An 18,919-nucleotide genomic window follows, 5' to 3' on the forward strand; every position below is an offset into this window, starting at 1 on the left:
TGGACCTATACAATTACAGCATATTTAACTCTAGAATACAGTTAAACCATATTATCGAAATTATGAACTTGTATTCCATTCTCACTTAATTCTCAAACTATAGAATTCAGACTTGTTGAAAAGTTAAAAATGGATAAAATTATAAAAGTATGCCTTTATCTTAGGCTTTTGTAGGTTCTTTCTAGTGGCTAGGAGGTTTTAGTCCCAGGACTGGCCATGAGCACTATTTACATTCAACTGCTCAGTTCCCCAGATTGTAATAGACTTTAGCAGTTCATCAGTGAATAAAAATGCAATCCACATGTATAAATGTAATATATTTACTATATGTTATAGACCCATACAGGGACACTAGGGATATATTAGGCAGCAAGTAGTCAGCTCTTGAATTTGACGTCTTGGAATCAGGGAAAATGGGCAAGTGTAAGGAGCTGAGCGGCTTTGACAAGGACCAAATAGAGATGGCTAAACAACTGGATCAGAGCATCTCCAAACAGCTGATCTTGTAGTGTTCCCAGTATGCTGTGGTTATAACCTACCATTTCACAATGATGTATGCAGTGGAATGAAAGCTAGCCTGTCTAGCCCAATCCCATAGAACAGCTACTGTAGCACAAAATACAGAAAAGGTCTTGTGAATGCTTGCAGTTTTATTGTTATAGCTAATTGGTATGTTTTACTGGCATCAATAACATGTGGTTACATCAGGTGTAAATATATATTTCATAACTGTCCCATAGTTATTTAGATGGTATACAAGATGTAGTTAATGTTTATTTTAGCTTTGGATTATGACTCAAGAGGGGAATGGGGAAAAATAAAGAGGAGGGCTCACCGGAGGTGGAGGAGGAGAACACTTGTTAGGTCTTTCATGCATAAGGCACTTTACTTTGCTCTCGACTTTAGTTTTGCATAGCCTTATACAAAAGCACAATCAGCAAGATGTGTGGAAATGGTGCAGGACAAGGAACTGAGGAATGAACTGAAAGAAATATGAAAAGCAAAAAGTAACAGTGAAGAGGGACAGCAGAGTTGAAGAAACCAAAGTTTGACAGGAAATATTTTTTTACACACCTGGTGTTTTGTTAAAAAGCTGGTGAGGTGAGATAAATTGAAGATGGATCCGAAAAGCTCAGATATACCACTAGTATCTTGCCATGTTCAGGTTTCAGATCAGTCTTTTTCCTCTGGTCTGGGGTCCTACACTTCTCTGTCAGGTAAAGCTACTACTTTACATTCCATCTTGATTGTGTCTTCATTTCGATCCCTTACACTGTTCTTCAAACACATAACAGGAATTGTCAATGTATGATGCCTAGATGAGGTGTGCTTTCTTTTATGCTTGTATTATATTTTGTTGGGCATTATTCTACCTTTCTTCAGTGTTTTAGGTGACAGTTTTCAAAGTTCTTTTTAAAGTTCTTTTTCAGTCATGTAGTCGAACTGAAGCTTGAGCTTTGTACAATCAGAGAAAAAGTCTCATAATTTGCTCCCTAAAGTGCTTATTCACTAATTTCAAGCAACTCACTTTAAAACTACTGCTACCTTGTGAGCAAGAATAATTACATTTCATTTAGTCAATTTGCTGCAACTAATGAATTTTATCCAGATCAAGATGAAAACACAGCAACACTTAAAAACAAGTTGTAATTTTCCATTGTGAAAATAGCATTCCACTGGCAGATATGGCTTTGGTTGAGCCACAGGATCAGTAGGATTACATAGTGGTTAACAACTAGAGAAAAACAATCACGTGCTAATAATCCTCTGGGCCATGATGGCAGGGAGCCAAGGTGTGGAAAAATAAGAAATTTGTGCTTACCAGAAGTTCAGTTTATGGTGCACATTGACATTGATATATTGATATTTTGCTATGTCTTTAGAATTGTTTTAGTTTTAATTAATGATGGATAGGTTTCACTGGTCTGCTTAAAAGAAAAGCTGTAAATAGATAAACTGTAGTACAGTGTAGTGTCCAAAGTCCAAAATTCAAAGGGGGGCCTTTGGCATTGGAATGGCTCATCTGAATAGTTCAGCATATTGTATATGGTCACAGGATACACTCATACAATATGCACATAATATTTCTAATGAAGCATATGAAGAAATATGTCACCCTTTTTTGAGGCATACACTTATATAACTTGTGAAATATAAAGTATGTGTGTGTCAGAATAATTCAAATACATTTCAAAATGTTGATATGTTTATCTCTATTTTATTTCTTGTTAGTAAGATAATTAGATAATTGAAGACTTAATGATGAAGTGTTAATAGTTAATTTTTGTGTTTTGTGTTTTTAACAATTCTTTATTTAAGTATGTTTTTAGCTAGCCCAAAAACCCCTGGTGTGTGTGTGTGTGTGTGTCAGTGTCACCAGCTGCAGAGAGACTGCGCTGCATCCTTGGAGAGGATGATGAGTCCACACCAACACTCTTTACAGAGATGGACACACTGCATCATGAAGGTGGAGAACCAGAGTGGAAGGAATCAGCAAGGTAACTCACACATATCATTTTCAAACAAACTTAATCAAAGCCACACTCATAACGACATACATACTTATGTCCATTTACACACATACATGATTATGTACTCTTGATTATGTACTCTTGATGTATTTTGATTATGTCTATATTGTGATTTTTCTCTAAATTTTAGCAGTTTAAACACAAAATCATCTTTGACATTGATATGACTTCTTTAACACTGTTGGAGACTATTCCCAATGGCTCTTTTACATGTCATGTGAGCGCCCATGGAGGACTGTTTGCTGGCTGAAAGGGACAGCTGGAAAAAAAAGAACTCTGAAAGAGAACCTGGTGATAGCTGGTGAGGCTATCAGCAAGTCAGCAGTGTGCAATCTCCGCACAGACCAGCATCTAGTTCTATACTGTGTCAAGTGCTGATCTGCAATCATCTGACTTGTGCAAGTTGTGCCCCTACACTATTACTTCTATGGGGACAGATACAAATTACTCCAATTTTTCATCCCTAGATTATAATGCACTCCACAACTCAATCAAATAGACAGAAACCTAAATGTTAATTAATTGTGTGTTTTCTCAGGTGGGTAAAATTTGAGGAGAAAGTGGAGGAGGGGGGAGAACGATGGAGCAAGCCCCATGTTTCCACACTGTCACTGCACAGTCTGTTCGAGCTGCGAACATGTTTACAGACTGGTAGCATCCTGTTGGACCTGGAGGGCTACTCTCTGCCTCAAATAGTTGGTGAGTTAATCCTGTGTGTGTGTGTGTGTGTGTCAAGGCAGCTGGACCATTTTGTCAGTATGACGTTTATACTGTCTATACTATCTAAGCCAATTCATGTTCTTGTTTTGCTTAAGCATTATAACTGGGTATCTTTTTCATGTTCAGAAGAAATAGTGCACAGGCATGTACAGGATGGCCTGATAGACTCTGAGCTCAAAGACAAGATCAGTTTCATTTTGCTGAGGAAGCATCGACACCAGACCAAGAAGCCCATCCATCGCTCACTGGCTGACATTGGAAAGCCCAGTCCTACAAGTAAAGGTCTTGTGCTCTATTTTGTATATGAATTGTTGCTGTTTTCCTTATGTGGATGTCCATTAAAAAAAGTATGTGCCAAGATTGTTGGTCATTAGTTACCTGCCACAGCCTCTTTTTGTCAGTGCTGGATGCATATATGGAACATATAGAGTGACCTGAGACATTTCCCCATGCAAGATCTCTCTAGCGTTGATAATCTTTATACTTCTTCAGCCCCTTCTCACGGGTTTTAGAATGGAATTGGGTGAAGATACTGGAAAGACTTCTGCAAAGCTTGAAGGACTCTTTTTTTTCTAGTTTTAACAATGTAGTATCTTTACTAAGACAAAGAATTTGGGAGTATATTCATGATTACAAATGATATACTTTGAACCTCATTAAAAAAAAACTCTTTCATGATTCTTCCATTCTATCTTCTATGCCTTCTCAGCTCATCCTTCTCATCTTCTGTCCTTTTTTAATTTCTAATGAACCCTACACCTTGCATTCTCTCAACATGTCTCTTTGGATCTTTTTCTCTTTTCCCCTCTTCATTCTTACCCTGGGTCTCTCAGACCGGAGTCCAAGTCGTAGCCATAGCTCCATGTATCACTCCACTGAGGATTTGCGGGGTCACCAGAGTGGAAGTCTGGGAAAACTATGTGAGTCTAGGATTCTCACCCCAATGTAGTCTACCTCTTGAATAAAATCTATATAAGTTTCTCAAAGTCATAAATGTTAATTGTAGTTGACTATGTCTGCTTTACCTAATCTATAGTAGTCCTTACAGCAACATTATGCAGCTTATATTGATGTGTATAATAAGCATCATATCATTTATCATACAACATCATATATTGTATCATATGACCGTGTATGGAATTTCATACGTTTTTGTCTAATAATACTTGCTTAGTGGCAAATAAAGAAAGGCTGCAAGGATGCAAATGTAGCTAAGACAGTTTTAACAAAGAGATTGCAAACAGTTTCCAAACGTACTGCAAAGTTAAAAACAGGTAAGGTTCAGTTGATTATTAAACAATAGCTATGGTTCAAAACAAAAACTAGGCTAAATCAACCCAATCAAACAAAATGAAAAGGCTTGGTAATGCTAGGAACAAATTGTAAATGTGCAACGAAAATAAAGTAATTGTAAGCTGTGACTGTGAGTGCAGGAGATTGGAAACAGATGTGTGTGATTAGTATGAAGGTGACTCAACAATGTTTCTCTGAGCCATAGCCTTCCTGCTTGAGAAGGTATGATTTACATATGTCTTTTACTAAATAAGCAGGTTGGTCTTCAACAATGGAGCTGGAGGAACTGCTGGTGGCTGGTGGATGGTGCATGGGTCTGTTTCGACTGATTTGAGGCAGGATACCGGATACAAGGATGGGGCTATGTGCCTGGTGGCAGAGTGAATGTGTGACAAAGCACCGACCTTGGAGTTTTTAGAGCCTGGCAGAAAGATATGCTAAATTTGATTCAGGCAAAGAATAGAGACTAGCAGGCCTGGGTTTCAGGCGCTTAGTGGTTCTCCAGCCATCTTGACTGCCAGCAGTTCTCAGTTGCTGACATTGGAATTGTGCTAATATTGAGAGATGATGGCACCTACTCCAGTCTTTAAGGCATGACCTCCATGATGAAGGGCCTAGACCTAGACCTACCCTAGTCTGGGTACCTAAATAAAGGGGCTGTGGTGAAAGTTTTCTTGAGCTGGGCCTTGGCTTATTTGGCTGTGATGTTTCAATCTAGGCATTTGGGTTTTTTGGGCATTTGGCCCCATAGCAGAGAGATGAGGGGGTGAGCGACGGAGTTGAAGCCCAAAATGAAGCATCAGTTGAAGGAACACTTTATTTGATCCATGGACACTCCATTAGGGCTGATGATGTATCCCAGAAATGAAATTGTGCACTGATGGAAATTGTATTTCTTCCCCTTCACATATAGTTGGTGTTTAAGAATCTCTAAGAATACACCAGAATGTCATTCATATATGCCACCACAAACCTTTCCATTATGTTTATCAGCACATCATTGATCAGAGTACATCATTCATCATTGCTGATAAAGAGCCCATATGGCATGGTATTCGTCCCTTATGGCCTGGTATTTATAAAGAGTCCGTATGGCATGGTATTCATAGTGGCCACTAGAGGTGCTGAAGGGTGTTTTCCACTCATCCCCCTTGTGGATAGGCACCAGCTTGTATGCACTGCATAGGTCAAACTGGGTGAAGACTTTGGCTGCTTAGAGCTGTTCTACTGACACTGAGATGAATGGTTAGGGATATGCATAATTTACTGTGCACTAGTTTAGGCCCCTATAATCAATTCAGGGTCAAAGGCTACCCACCAGTGCTGGGGAGGTGGTTGGCCTTGTTGAAGTGCCTCCGGAATATATTCCTTTATGGCTCATTATTCTGCTAGTAAAAGGGGGTAAACTCAACCAAGAGAGAGTATGGTGCCTGGCAGCAGATCTATGGCCACTGGCCTTGGTCTTGCTAAGGACCTCTTGTAGGTCACAATATTCTTCAGGGATGTTACTGTCTGAATGTGTTTCAGGGTTCTCTATGGATGTGGATAATATCATGTATTCAGGTCTGCAAATACAATGCTGTATGCAGTACTGGGACTAGTGGGTAAAATGCCTGTCCGGCCATGACAACTGAAGGTTGTGGAGCTTCATCCATGGGAGGTTCAGGATCACTGGTTGCTTGGGGGAAATGGTGAACAGCAGCCTCATGGTGAAGCCCACAGAAGGAAAAACTGGGTGCACCTAGTGGTGGTATGTCTGCTGATGGAACCCCTGGCTTGGATGTGTAGCAGTTGGGGCAGCAGTTTCATAGAGATTCATGTTGAGATGAATCACAACTTCTGGACTGGAATTTACTTACACTCTGCCATCTGCTCTCGCTCGTGGTCAAGCTGGTCTTGGTGAATTGGGGGCACTGTCCAATGCGGTGGTCAGCTTGGTCACAGTAGAAATAGCAATGCTCTCTGTGACTCTCTCTCTCTCACTCTCACGGTGTATTTCTTTCTCACCAAGCAACGTGCACCAGCTGCATGGGCTTGGCAGCAACATTGGTATCTGGCATCATGCACTAAAGCAGGTTTTAAAGGCTATAAAGGCATCCCACCAGTCCGGCTCATTTGCTGCATCTATACATTGGTGAAATTTTCTGTCAGGTAAAGAAAGGCTGAGAAGATGCAAAGAAAGTTATAATGAGGAGGTTACAAACAGTTTCAAAATGACTGGTAAAAGGCAAAGGTAAAAAATAGGCAAGGTTCAGGAGATCAACAAACAGAGACTAGGTAATTATGTTATATGGAAATCAAAGCACAAGGCAAAAAGCCTGCTAATGTCAGAAAACACGTGTAATCTGAGCATATCTTGAAAGATGAAAGAAAGTATTTTTGAGCTGTGATTATTAAAACATGACACAGTGTTTTTCTAGATACTGTATATATACATAGTCATTAAGTTTTGAATTAAAATCTTAGGTGTTAGACTGCCTTCTTGTTTAATTTTCCTCTCCTCATGTATGAGCATCAAAATGTTTTCTGAAATCAGATTAACAAAAGCTGGTTGAAGAAGGAAGTGATAGCTAGCTATTTAGATGTACAAACAACCAATTTCAGTAATTAATGCAAATAAACAAACAGAATTTTATACTTTTATACTTTATATTTATTTGCGATTATTTTTTTTATTGCTGAACAGGTAAGATATTTATTTGTTATTTCATTTGTTGCATATCAGTGAACAATAAATATATATTCTTATTAACTTGTTAATGTTAATTAAAACTTCATAAAAACTGTTATTCATGGTTAATTTAAATGACAATTTCATTATTAATTAATGTGTGCATTTCCTGTCTTGTTGTATTTGTATTTCCTCTCTAGATCATGTTCAGAGTCGAAGCATGAATGATATCTCAATTACTCCAAGTTCTGACCAGGTATGTTATTTTTCTGTGTGTATATGCTTTCAGTGTGAGTTAATTAAATTACAAGTGGGAATTTAAGAAGTGTACCAATCTGTGCAATATTTTGGCTGGTGTAATAGATATTTTAGAGATTTTGGTAACAATAGCAGTCTAACAGTAGGACTTCTAACAGTAGGACTATAGGCACTTCTGTGGGCCCTGAACAGTGTTGAGTAACATGCTTGTGGTGGTTTGTTCTATTTTACATGGAGAAGGGGATATAAAGCCTTAAAGTACACATCCTTTGAAGTCCAGACCAAAACTAAACCACAATAAATGTGTTTTTTCCCTTATATGGATTGCTTATATTATAGTTAGACGAATTAAAATGTGTCTGCTAATGTGTTTATAAGATGACAGGTCAATTTGTTGCTGGGAACAGCACTTTATTTCTATATATATTTCTATTTATCTCAGATATACTTCTGTATCTGTTACTGTTTCCTAATACATTACAAATTTACAAATGTCATTTTAATTTAGTTGTTAGTCCCCTAAGTGGGGCAGCAGAAATCCAAAATAACAAAATTGAATGCATGCATTCTGGGAGTGGAGGGATTGCATATTCTCTCTCCCTTCACAATCACACTAGCCAATTGTGTGCCTCTGTGAGCTCATTATTCAGAACAGGAAAGAAAGCACTGTGTGTGTTACACTGCCTTGAGATGCCTTCTAACTGGAGCTGTCTGGTTTACAGGAATTGCAAGGTAAACAAAATTAGGGAGAAAATATTTTATCAGAAATATTTTATAAATAGCAAAGCAAAAAATGTGAATATGAAGAGTTTTTTGAGGAGGACCGGGAAATAGGTATTTTATTGTTTGGAAATTATGTTGTAATTATGCTACCATTTTATAAGCACAAGTATTTGGTAAAATAGTGAGATGCCTTCTTTGTAAATCAAAGCAAAAAAATCAGATTATATTGTGTTTGTATAAACTGGTGTGGCATCTATATAGTGGCCAACTGGTTACAGTGCCAACCCCAATGCCCCCCCCACACACACACACAATGGCAAGGCAGAGAAAACAGGCAGCAAAAGGGTGAAAAGCAGCAGACCAAATATGACTCTGATGTCTCATTTCCATTTTATACTTAATAAAGTCTAATGTCTGAAGCTGAAGTTTATGTCTAAAAACATGACATGCCATTACCCATGGGTGGGATAAGATTAAGGCTTTTCTGCTTATTAACCAATGTTAAATGTATGTAGTGATTTTTACTCCTCATATTCTCAGTTACTGTATGTACTGAGGGCATTGAAACAAACAAATGTAAAAGACAGACTGAGGAATGTCTAAAATGTGGAACAGTATTTTTACAACTGGGTTTCATAAAACATGTCAATCATGTGCTAGCACTTGTCATGTTTTTTTGTTTTACTGTTTTTGTTTACTAGAATACTAATAAAATGAGAAATTCATAATTTTTGTTTTAATTTTTAATGAATAATAGATGACTATTTTGAAATGTTACCCACCAGCTCAAGAACAAGTTTATGAAGAAAATTCCTAGAGATGCTGAAGCATCCAATGTGTTGATTGGAGAGGTGGACTTTCTGGACAAGCCTTTCGTGGCCTTTGTCCGTCTTGCTCAAGCCACAACATTGGGTGGACTGACTGAAGTCCCAGTACCTACCAGGTAAAGAAAAATATACTGTTGTTTTTATAGTTGGATTTTTTCAGTCTTGAATGCTGAAAATGATCTGTATTTCCTCAGCAATCTTACGGTTTTGTTTTTGTAGATTCCTCTTTGTTTTGCTTGGACCTCATGGCAAAGTCAAATCCTACAATGAAATTGGCCGTGCTATTGCCACACTCATGGTTGATGATGTAAGAATGAATGTATAAATCTTTGTATAACTAAATCATTTTGTGCCCGAAATTTTGTGTAAAGAATACAAAAAACATACATTATGTCAATATTTATTTAATTGTCTCTTCAGCTCTTTAGCAGTGTGGCCTATAAGGCCAGACACCGTGATGACTTGATTGCAGGTCTTGATGAGTTTTTGAATGAGGTGACAGTTCTCCCACCAGGAGAGTGGGACCCAAAGATTCGTATTGAGCCACCAAAGAAAGTTCCTTCAGCAGAGATGAGGTATCAGGATATGACTTGTGTGTAACTGATATGGTGTAATCTGGTTTTGAATATCTGTATAGATCGCAAGAAACCAAAAATTGCAAAACAGCTGAGAAAAATGAAATTGTTTTTTATTTTGCTACAGAAAGTCAGTGTTTTCACTAAATGAGCTGGGACAAGCAAATGGAACTGCAGGTGGAGGAGGAACAGCTGATGATGATGAAGAGATGCCTGTCCCTCATGAGCTGGGAGAGGAACTGACCTTTACTGGGAGGTAATGCTACCCAGTACACTATCAGCCCCAAACCCTCTTTTGGCCCTCGAAAAAATAACAGAGAGGCATCATATGCATAGCCATTATAATTGGTTATAGTGTTGCTGGCAGAATTGATGCAACACTCTCTAAGGAGCTGACGGTATTCAGTTGATTAAGAAATTATAAATATTGGAACACCCTGAGTTACAATTAAGCTACAGTATAAGGCTTCATTTATTGCAATTAATGCATCAAAATATAGCTCAAAATAGACTAATTTGGGGGTGGTTATATTTTTATTCCAGGTTGACCATGTTACAAAAGTTCTGTGTTTATGTGCTTATTTGTACAAATGAAATTTGATTAGTTTGGCAAAATAAAAACAAAAATCAAAAATTGATTTGTAATTTCTCTTGTACTTATCTTGCAACTCTTTTGTACTTTTAGATTTTAGCGGTTTACTTACTATTTTTGCTTTGAGTTTGTATTTTGTGTATGTAATGTAGATTTTGTGGAGGTCTTTGGCTTGACATCAAACGGAAATTACCATGGCTCCTGAGTGACTTCTATGAGGGCTTTCACATCCAGTCTGTCTCAGCTGTACTCTTCATATACCTGGGATGCATCACTAATGCCATCACATTTGGAGGACTCTTAGGAGATGCCACCGACAACTACCAAGTACCATTATTTAATATAAAACAGTACCAAGTTCAGTCTCTTCCCACACTCTGTATGTTATTTTTGCCTTTACTTAATCAATAATTAAATTATTTATTTTACCTCAAGCAGAAACTCTCAAGTACATCAGTTGATTCAGTTGAAGCATTGACAGATTAGTGCAACCATTAGAAGAAAAATTAGGTTGTTAAGTTTTTATAGGGAAATGTTTGCAATAACATGATCTATATGTACTGAATTATTATTGTGTGCTCTAGGGTGTGATGGAGAGCTTCCTTGGCACAGCACTAGCAGGAGTGGTCTTCTGCATTTTTGGTGGCCAACCCCTCATTATCCTGAGTTCAACAGGACCTATACTGGTCTTTGAAAAGCTGCTCTATGAATTTTGCAAGTGAGTACAAAAGCCTGTTGGCCATACCACTACTTCATATTTGTTATTTTATTCATGTATGTGTACTGATCATTATTGATTACCTTTTTTTATCTGTTGTTGGTAATCAGCTATTAATGCCAGGCATTATGGCAAACAGCCTTGTGATAGAGACATTTTATGATATATGACTTCATTGTTTTCTGCAATCAGAGCTAATGACATTGACTACATGGAGCTGCGTTTGTGGATTGGACTGCATTCTTGCCTTCAGTGTCTTGTCCTGGTGGCCTCCGATGCTAGCTACATCATCAAGTACATAACACGTTTCACTGAGGAGGGCTTCTCCAGCCTCATCTCCTTTATATTTATCTCTGATGCTATTAAGAAGATGGTAGGGGCCTTTCAGTACTACCCTATTAACACGAACTTTAAGCCTGACTTCATCACTACCTACAAGTGTGAATGTATTGCTCCAGACCAAGGTGAGTGTAATTAAAATTAAAATAACAGTTTATGGCCTTTTCAGTGCAGCAAGGGCTAGTTCTTGAAGTTCATCACCAGTCTACTGAAATTTTTCTTTTTTCAAGGCTTTTGTTGCATACGTTACATGTTTACATTGTCCAGTTTGTCATTTATTCTACGTAGTGAGTTACAAGAGCAGTGAAGACAGTTTTAACTTGCATTCTTGATATCTTTTTTATACCATAGTCTACTTTTTTCTTGTTTTTCTTTTTTTTTTTTTTATTTAGGTGCTTCAGTGGTTTTTAATTCGTCTACTCTACTTGGCCCAGACAACTTTACTGATTACTCTCTGGTAAGAGCAAGCAGCAAGCTGGAAAACAATGATGATTGTAATATTTCTATTTTGTGTTTTGCTGCAAATTTTTTGCTATGAAAAATATCAACTACTGATAAGGTAGAATTAAATCATGTGCTTTCATTAATGCCTATATGTAATCAGATTTAGTTCCTGTATCACTGTATATGCTCTTCCTTCCATATAGTACAACTTCACAGTTCTAGACTGGAGTCAGCTGACAAAAAATGAATGTCTAAAGTTTGGTGGATCTCTGGTGGGCAAATCCTGCAAGTATGTTCCTGACCTGGCTCTCATGTCTTTCGTCCTGTTTTTCGGCACCTATTCCATGACCATTTCACTCAAGAAGTTTAAGTTCAGCCGCTACTTCCCTACCAAGGTTTGAATGAGCCAGCAAGAATATTATAATGTTATGACTTGAAATACCAAGGTGAAAAGTACTTTATTAATCCTCAAGGGGAACATAGGTAATATGGTAATTGAAATAAAGACAAACTATACTGCATAATTTGACAGAGGTTTTATAGTTGAATTCCACGTTTTTTAAATGACCAATGAGACATCAATTGCTTGTTGGGTATTACTTAATTAACTGTGAAAATATATATTTTTTATATACTTTATTACTTAATTAACTGTGAAAATATATTTGTATGTTAATGACACTAGTGACATTTACTGTGAAAACCATACAACCCATTCTTTTTCCTGCCTATCACATTTACTATAATTTTTTATGTTTACCTTTTTTGCCCCCTTCATCCCAACCTCATCCCTCAGTGGCGTACCTTGATTGCAGATTTTGCCATTATTATATCCATTATGGTCTTCTGTGCCCTGGATTACCTGATGTCCCTGGAAACACCCAAACTGCATGTGCCCACTGAGATCAAGGTCACAAGGCACCCAAAATGCCCTTCTGTGTCATAATCTAACCCTTTTCTTTTAATCACATTTCCTCCTTTTAGAATTGACTTGAAATCGTATCAAGTGCTTATGTGACTGCTGCCGTGTTGTTGTGGTGTTTCATCTAAATGCTTTTTTCTTCTCTTTCTTTAACTCATTATAATTATTTATTTACTCCCTTTCTTTAACTACTTCTGTATGATTGTAAGTCTACTATTTATATTTCTTTCTTATTCCTCTCTGTAAATGTGTAGCTTCGGAAACTCATCAGTGATTTTTCCATCTTCACTTCAATCATGACTTTTGTTGGTCTTGATATTTTAATGGGGCTTGAAACACCTAAACTTATTGTGCCCACAGAATTTAAGGTATGATCCTGATTTGCAAACTGTGTCATACATTTTTGTCAAGGACTGTTATTGGCCTACAATTTTGATTGTATTTCATACACACAAGTTTAATTCCAGTTGGTTCCTGATGGCAGTTTAAAACAGTCTTAAACTAAATTACATGTCTGAAAGCATGGGCTAATGTCAGAAAAAAACAGTAGTAGTTTTTATTAACTACCTTTTTTAAATTCAACTTACCCTAATTCTCGCTTCTGTCTCTACAGCCCACTCGGCCAGATCGTGGTTGGATGGTCATGCCTACAGGGAAGAACCCCTGGTGGATGTATTTAGCTAGTTTTGTGCCTGCTCTTCTTGTTACAATCCTTATTTTCATGGATCAGCAGATAACTGCTGTTATTGTTAACCGCAAGGAGAACAAGCTTAAGGTACACTATAGTTAAAGTCATTCTCACTTTCTTCCAATACAGTTTGGTGGAATCTTAATATTCATGTTAAAAATATGACCTGAAACCTGTATTTTTGTAATGCAATAGATAATCATTTTTGTACATCATTTATTAAATTATTTTGCCCTTAACCACTTTATTTCATGCAACATTTTAAACCAAACGTATTGTATCTTAACTCAGTGTAAATTAGAGTGGCATATTTTTTATTTATAACATTTTCTACCCATTTTTTTTCACATATTGTACTTGAGAAGAAAGGATGTGGCTACCATTTAGACCTGTTTTGGGTAGGAATCCTCATGGCTGTCTGCTCTTTCCTGTGCTTGCCATGGTATGTAGCAGCTACAGTCATCTCCATTGCTCACATAGATTCCCTTAAGATGGAGAGTGAGTGCAGTGCTCCAGGGGAGCAGCCACAGTTCCTGGGAGTGCGGTAAGCATTGCATGGTTAAGTTGAACATTATATTATTAACAGTGATATATTCTGTTTTATTCATTGTTTATTTATTCTTTTTATCTATTTATTTGATTCATTTACTTTATTTTTGTACTGTTTAAGAAATTACATTGCATCTCTTCACAATACTGCCTTTCTTTTTGACAGAGAGCAAAGGCTGACAGGTATTCTGGTTTTTGTACTCACTGGAGTTTCCATTTTCCTAGCTCCCATACTGCAGGTGAGTCTTGTGAACATAAGTTAGTGTACATCAATAAGCACCACTGTGCTTTTGGTTCATCATGCAATAAAGTGAAAGCATCTCCTATTTATAATACAAGAACATTCTGTCTCTGTTTGAATTGTTGATAGATAAATAGAAGACACTCGCCACCACAGGGTGGTAGTTCTCAAGCATCTTGTTACAGAAATTGAAAGATCTGAGTGTCCTCAGGAAATAGAGTCTCATTCCCTGCTTGTATACAGCATCAGTGTGGGTCCTCCAGTCCAGTCTGTCATTTAAGTGTACACCCAAATTCTTTGTTATAACCAAAGTTATATACTTTGGTAGTTGTTAACAATTCCAACTTCCTCACCCATGATGGTTATGGGCTCAATCAAAATTTTAGTCCTAGGCCTTCTTTATGGTCTCAGGCTGTCCTGACCTTCATAATTAAAAATATGCACTACTTACCAGGCTAATAACTGACATTAAAATAAAGCTGTAACACCCTCATTTTGAGAGAACTTTGTTAATTGAAAATTTGTGTTTGATTTGGACATTTATACATGTGGATTATTATTATTTATACAGATTGGATTATGTCCAGAGCTGCAAGTAATATATAACATTTGATAATAATATTTTTTAAAGGATTCATTTCATTTATAAAGTAGCTAGTCTAAACTCACTGTGGTACACAATTAACATCACTGTATTTAAAACTAATTTGACTCAGAGGCATTGCATCGTTTAATCAAAGTACACATTATGTATTTTCTATTTACAATCTCAATTCCCAATTGAGATTACCAATGCACAAAAAGTGTGCAGAACCAGTAAAAATGTCTGGAAAACCATAACCTTCCATTAGTATTAGACCTTTGCATATGCAGATTAAATGACTTTTAAAAAGGTGCCTTGTTTGGTTTCCATTTTTCATATTGTAAATTTTACTGATGGATGAGAGATGAAAAATTAGATGAAGCTGAGAATTCAGGATTTAAATGCTTTATTTGTATGAAAAAAAATCATGTTTGTTTTGTGGAAATAAAATGGAAAAAAGCTTCTGGCTTTCTGCTATTCATTTCAAAACAGATATGAATTAGATGGATGATACCTGGATTAGTCAGGTTTTCCTTATATCTGTTTCTGACATAAGGGCTTAATTTAATTTAATACAGGTTGAAAGTTTGCAGTATTCGTTGTTTAGCTGTTTAGGCCCAATCATGTATCTTGAGATTCTTTTCCTACAAAGACACATAATACCAGTGAAAATGAAGTGATGCATTTTATATATAAACACTGTCAACACAGAAATCTTTAAATAATAATAATAATAATAATAATAATAATAATAATAATAATAATAATAATAATAATAATAATAATAATAATAATAATAATTGCAGGATTACACAATTAGCATATATTGTATAAAGATATTTAAATTAATTTAATGTGAAACATTTTGACATTTCGCTAGTGAAGTATAAAATCGCAATATATCACTGAAACCTTTACTATAATATTATTTTAATCTGCTTTTTTCTAGTATATTCCCATGCCAGTACTTTATGGTGTGTTCCTGTACATGGGTGTAGCCTCTCTTAGTGGCATTCAGGTGCGTACACACACACACACACCCCTTTCTATTGATACTGACATAATTATTAATGCAGCTAATGCTACACTTACTCTTTAAACTAACTCTAATCTTAACCTCTCTTTTTAGTTTTCAAATAAAACATGCATTCATTTAATATGCCAGACTAAGTTCCTTTAGATTACATTTCCTTCCTTATTGTAAAGGATCTTAATCGTATTGTTTAGTTTTGGGAGAGGATCAAGCTTATCCTGATGCCTGCCAAGCACCAGCCAGACTTTGTTTTCCTCCGCCATGTACCTCTGCGTCGGGTGCATCTTTTCACCTTAGTCCAAATTACTTGTTTGGCTGTGCTCTGGATCCTCAAGTCTACTGTGGCAGCTATTATTTTCCCTGTCATGGTAAGATCTATGCTATGCTTTTTTTCTATCCTGCAGTTTCATGCATTACTGTATATTAGAAAAAAGGAATACACTGGCATTGTTTTTGATGTAAAGTAGTATTCATACTTTATTTTATACCTTTCATATTAAACTAAACTGAGCATACAAGGTTTTGGAAGAAATAAAAGTATAGTATAGTCATGCAGCAGCTAGTCAAACCATGAATCATGCAACTGGTGCATTAAAGGTGCAAAATGTGACAATAAACCTGCAGTGCTGAATTACACAAGCAATTGCAAACATCAAGAGTCAAGAAACATAATACACGTTAACTAATTACAGAGCACCAAAACCACAATTAGATTTACACACATCTTTAAATAAGTCAATGTGTCTGGATTTCAGATAAAAGATAACATTTTGACATAATTCCAACTAGCCATCTAACAGGTCCTAGATAATGGAAAATAATTGTATTAGAATACTTCTGAGCCACAATTTTTGCAATTTCAACTTAACCTTTTATCAAACTGAAAGAGTTTATGATGAACTTGGAGCGTCTTTGTTATGTCCTATTTCCAGATCCTGGGACTGATGGTAGTGAGAAAAATGCTTGACCTTGTCTTCTCCCAGCATGACCTGGCCTGGCTGGATGACATTCTCCCAGAGAAGGACAAGAAGAAAAAGGAAGATGAGAAGAAGAAGAAAGAGAGAAAGAAAGTCAAATGCAGAGATCGTGACAGTGACGAAGAAGTTAGTGGAAAAATAAGTTTTGTTTAACACATTTTAAACCACTCGTGCTATTATCAGCATTGATTTTTTTAAATTAATCATTGCATTTTTTTCCCTTCCTTTCACAGTGTTTCTAAAGAGGCACTGTGTAACTTTTGCTGCAGTCTGTATGTGTCGTTTATCTAATTTACAGTTTCTGTGCGCCAGCCCCAGCATGCCATTTAATTTATTTGGTGTGTCCTGCATGTGGTTTCTGCTGAATGTTGGGTATTTAAATGAGTACATAAATTTAGTTGCATGGCAGTAGCTTGGTGTTTCTGTGTCTCTCCCAGTTTAAATGTCCAAGTGATAACCTTCCCTCAGTGAAGATACCAAAGGAGCCAACAGAGTGTCCATCATCCTCCCCTGATCCTCCTCAAACACCCTCCTGACACACACCTTGTTATATCTAACTGTGAGTGAACCTTACATTACCTTCCTCTGATGTGATAAATAGCTATGTCCGATATGGTTTATAAATGTTTAATCATTATCCTTGAAATCTAAACATCCCAAATGAAAACTGGACATTCAAATTTCTATTAATTGGGTAGGTTTATTTGGTTTAGTTTGTAGATATGTAGATTAGGCCAGCTTCTGGCCTAAATAGAATATTGCATCAGCCTATATTTAGACAATAGCAATTAATGTTGTATTTTATTAAATTCATTTATCCCAATTTTATATCCCAAAGTTAAATAGTTAAACACAAAATATCTGCTCCAGAATTAAGTAGTGACTTACTAAAATAAGTTTAGACCAGCAAGATTTAAAATATAAGTGAAATTTGGAGATTTTTGTCATAATCATCAACTGCCTTACTGCGTTTTTGTGAATTGATTTTATTTTATGCTGCACTTCAATCTGATTCTAAATAATAAAAAAAGAAGCCAAAAACGTTAGCAAGCAATAATAACATATAACATCCTGTAACTTTAGCTATTTGGCATCAATTTAGGACAGGCACTGAATAAATCTAATTGGATGGAAAGCAGTTTGGTAAAAACATTCTTCCCAGTCCAAAAACCTACCTGTATATGTATGTTTATTTATTTATACATCTTCAGTCTGTAGTCTACAGCTCAGATTCATGGTGCAGATTCTGGAGCCTGTCCTAGGAACACTGGATACCTTTTCCTGTTTCCTGTTATTTATTTATTTATTAAAATTTGTTTGTTGCTTGTCAGTGCAAGCCTGACCTGTTGAACCTCTGCAAATGAAGATCTCCTTCCCTTCATCTCCAGCTCAGCCTGCATTTCCATTCAGCTACTCTCCTATGTTTATGGAGCCAAAATATGAGGGGACCGTGTTTTACCAGTAACAGTGTGAGACTTTGGTGGTGAAATTATAATCTTTTTGTTCTTTGAGTGAAAAATGTTTAACAGTAAAAAAATGTAACCCAAAACTTCATGTGCTTTGCCATAGTTTGTCTAATGAATTTAGAATTATTTTCATCCCTAGTGAATACACAAGATTTTATAAATGACTGCTTAGGTTAGTAAAATCACATGCCACATGCACATATTAACTTCAGAACTCACTGCAAGTAGCATAGTTTTTCAAATAGAATTCAACCTCAGTCTTTGGTTTTGCTTTGTATGTAATAAAACCAAATAATTGAAACATCCTAAAATAATATACCTCCACAGTAGACCCACGATTTAATCAAAAAGTGACTATAAATACTAAAAGTAACTATAGAATAAATGTTGATTTAAAATCTGTATTTGAAGTTTAATATGCTATAAAATCAACTGATATGTCACAATATTAATAAATGTTTGAAATGATTAATTATTGTTAGTTGTTTACAATCGTTCCTCTGTTTGAATGAATCTACTATTTGTGAATATGCAGTCAGTTTTCTAAATCCTGTAATGTTTGCTAGAAATAAACATATTTTAAAAATCACAAAAATACTCTAATTTTTAAATGTTGCTCTCTATCAAGTTACATACACATGCACACCTTTTCAAAGGTCCTTACAGCTGTTTGTTCTGAACAAACCCTCTCATCATCTTGCTTTAGCCTGGATGGTCCTGCAATCTTAGATCTGCTTGTGCTTTAGTGCATGTACACTATATTGCCAAA

At 36.3% G+C, this 18,919-nt stretch overlaps 1 protein-coding gene across 3 annotated transcripts; it reads left to right on the forward strand.

The window, feature by feature from the left end:
• Positions 1–882: 882 nt before the first annotated feature.
• Positions 883–18,555, forward strand: slc4a5b (solute carrier family 4 member 5b). Of its 3 annotated transcripts, XM_058411561.1 has the most exons (24): positions 883–1,217; positions 2,372–2,498; positions 3,070–3,230; positions 3,378–3,533; positions 4,085–4,171; positions 7,416–7,471; positions 8,982–9,139; positions 9,243–9,330; positions 9,444–9,598; positions 9,726–9,854; positions 10,343–10,517; positions 10,775–10,908; positions 11,101–11,372; positions 11,640–11,704; positions 11,895–12,086; positions 12,488–12,601; positions 13,227–13,388; positions 13,667–13,845; positions 14,017–14,089; positions 15,624–15,692; positions 15,902–16,075; positions 16,640–16,810; positions 17,122–17,243; positions 18,016–18,555. In XM_058411561.1, exons 1-23 carry the CDS (start codon positions 1,118–1,120, stop codon positions 17,218–17,220), a joined length of 3,096 nt encoding a protein of 1,031 aa, XP_058267544.1. In that variant the 5' UTR covers positions 883–1,117; the 3' UTR covers positions 17,221–17,243; positions 18,016–18,555. The 3 variants fall into 3 exon arrangements, with proteins under 3 accessions (XP_058267544.1, XP_058267546.1, XP_058267545.1); XM_058411563.1 differs by lacking the exon at positions 4,085–4,171 and having other exon boundaries at positions 884–1,217; positions 3,378–3,527; XM_058411562.1 differs by lacking the exon at positions 4,085–4,171 and having other exon boundaries at positions 885–1,217.
• The last annotated feature ends 364 nt before the right edge of the window (positions 18,556–18,919 follow it).

The sequence above is a fragment of the Hemibagrus wyckioides genome, linkage group LG16 (assembly GCF_019097595.1).
Source record: "Hemibagrus wyckioides isolate EC202008001 linkage group LG16, SWU_Hwy_1.0, whole genome shotgun sequence".
Classification (NCBI taxonomy): Eukaryota; Metazoa; Chordata; class Actinopteri; order Siluriformes; family Bagridae; genus Hemibagrus; species Hemibagrus wyckioides.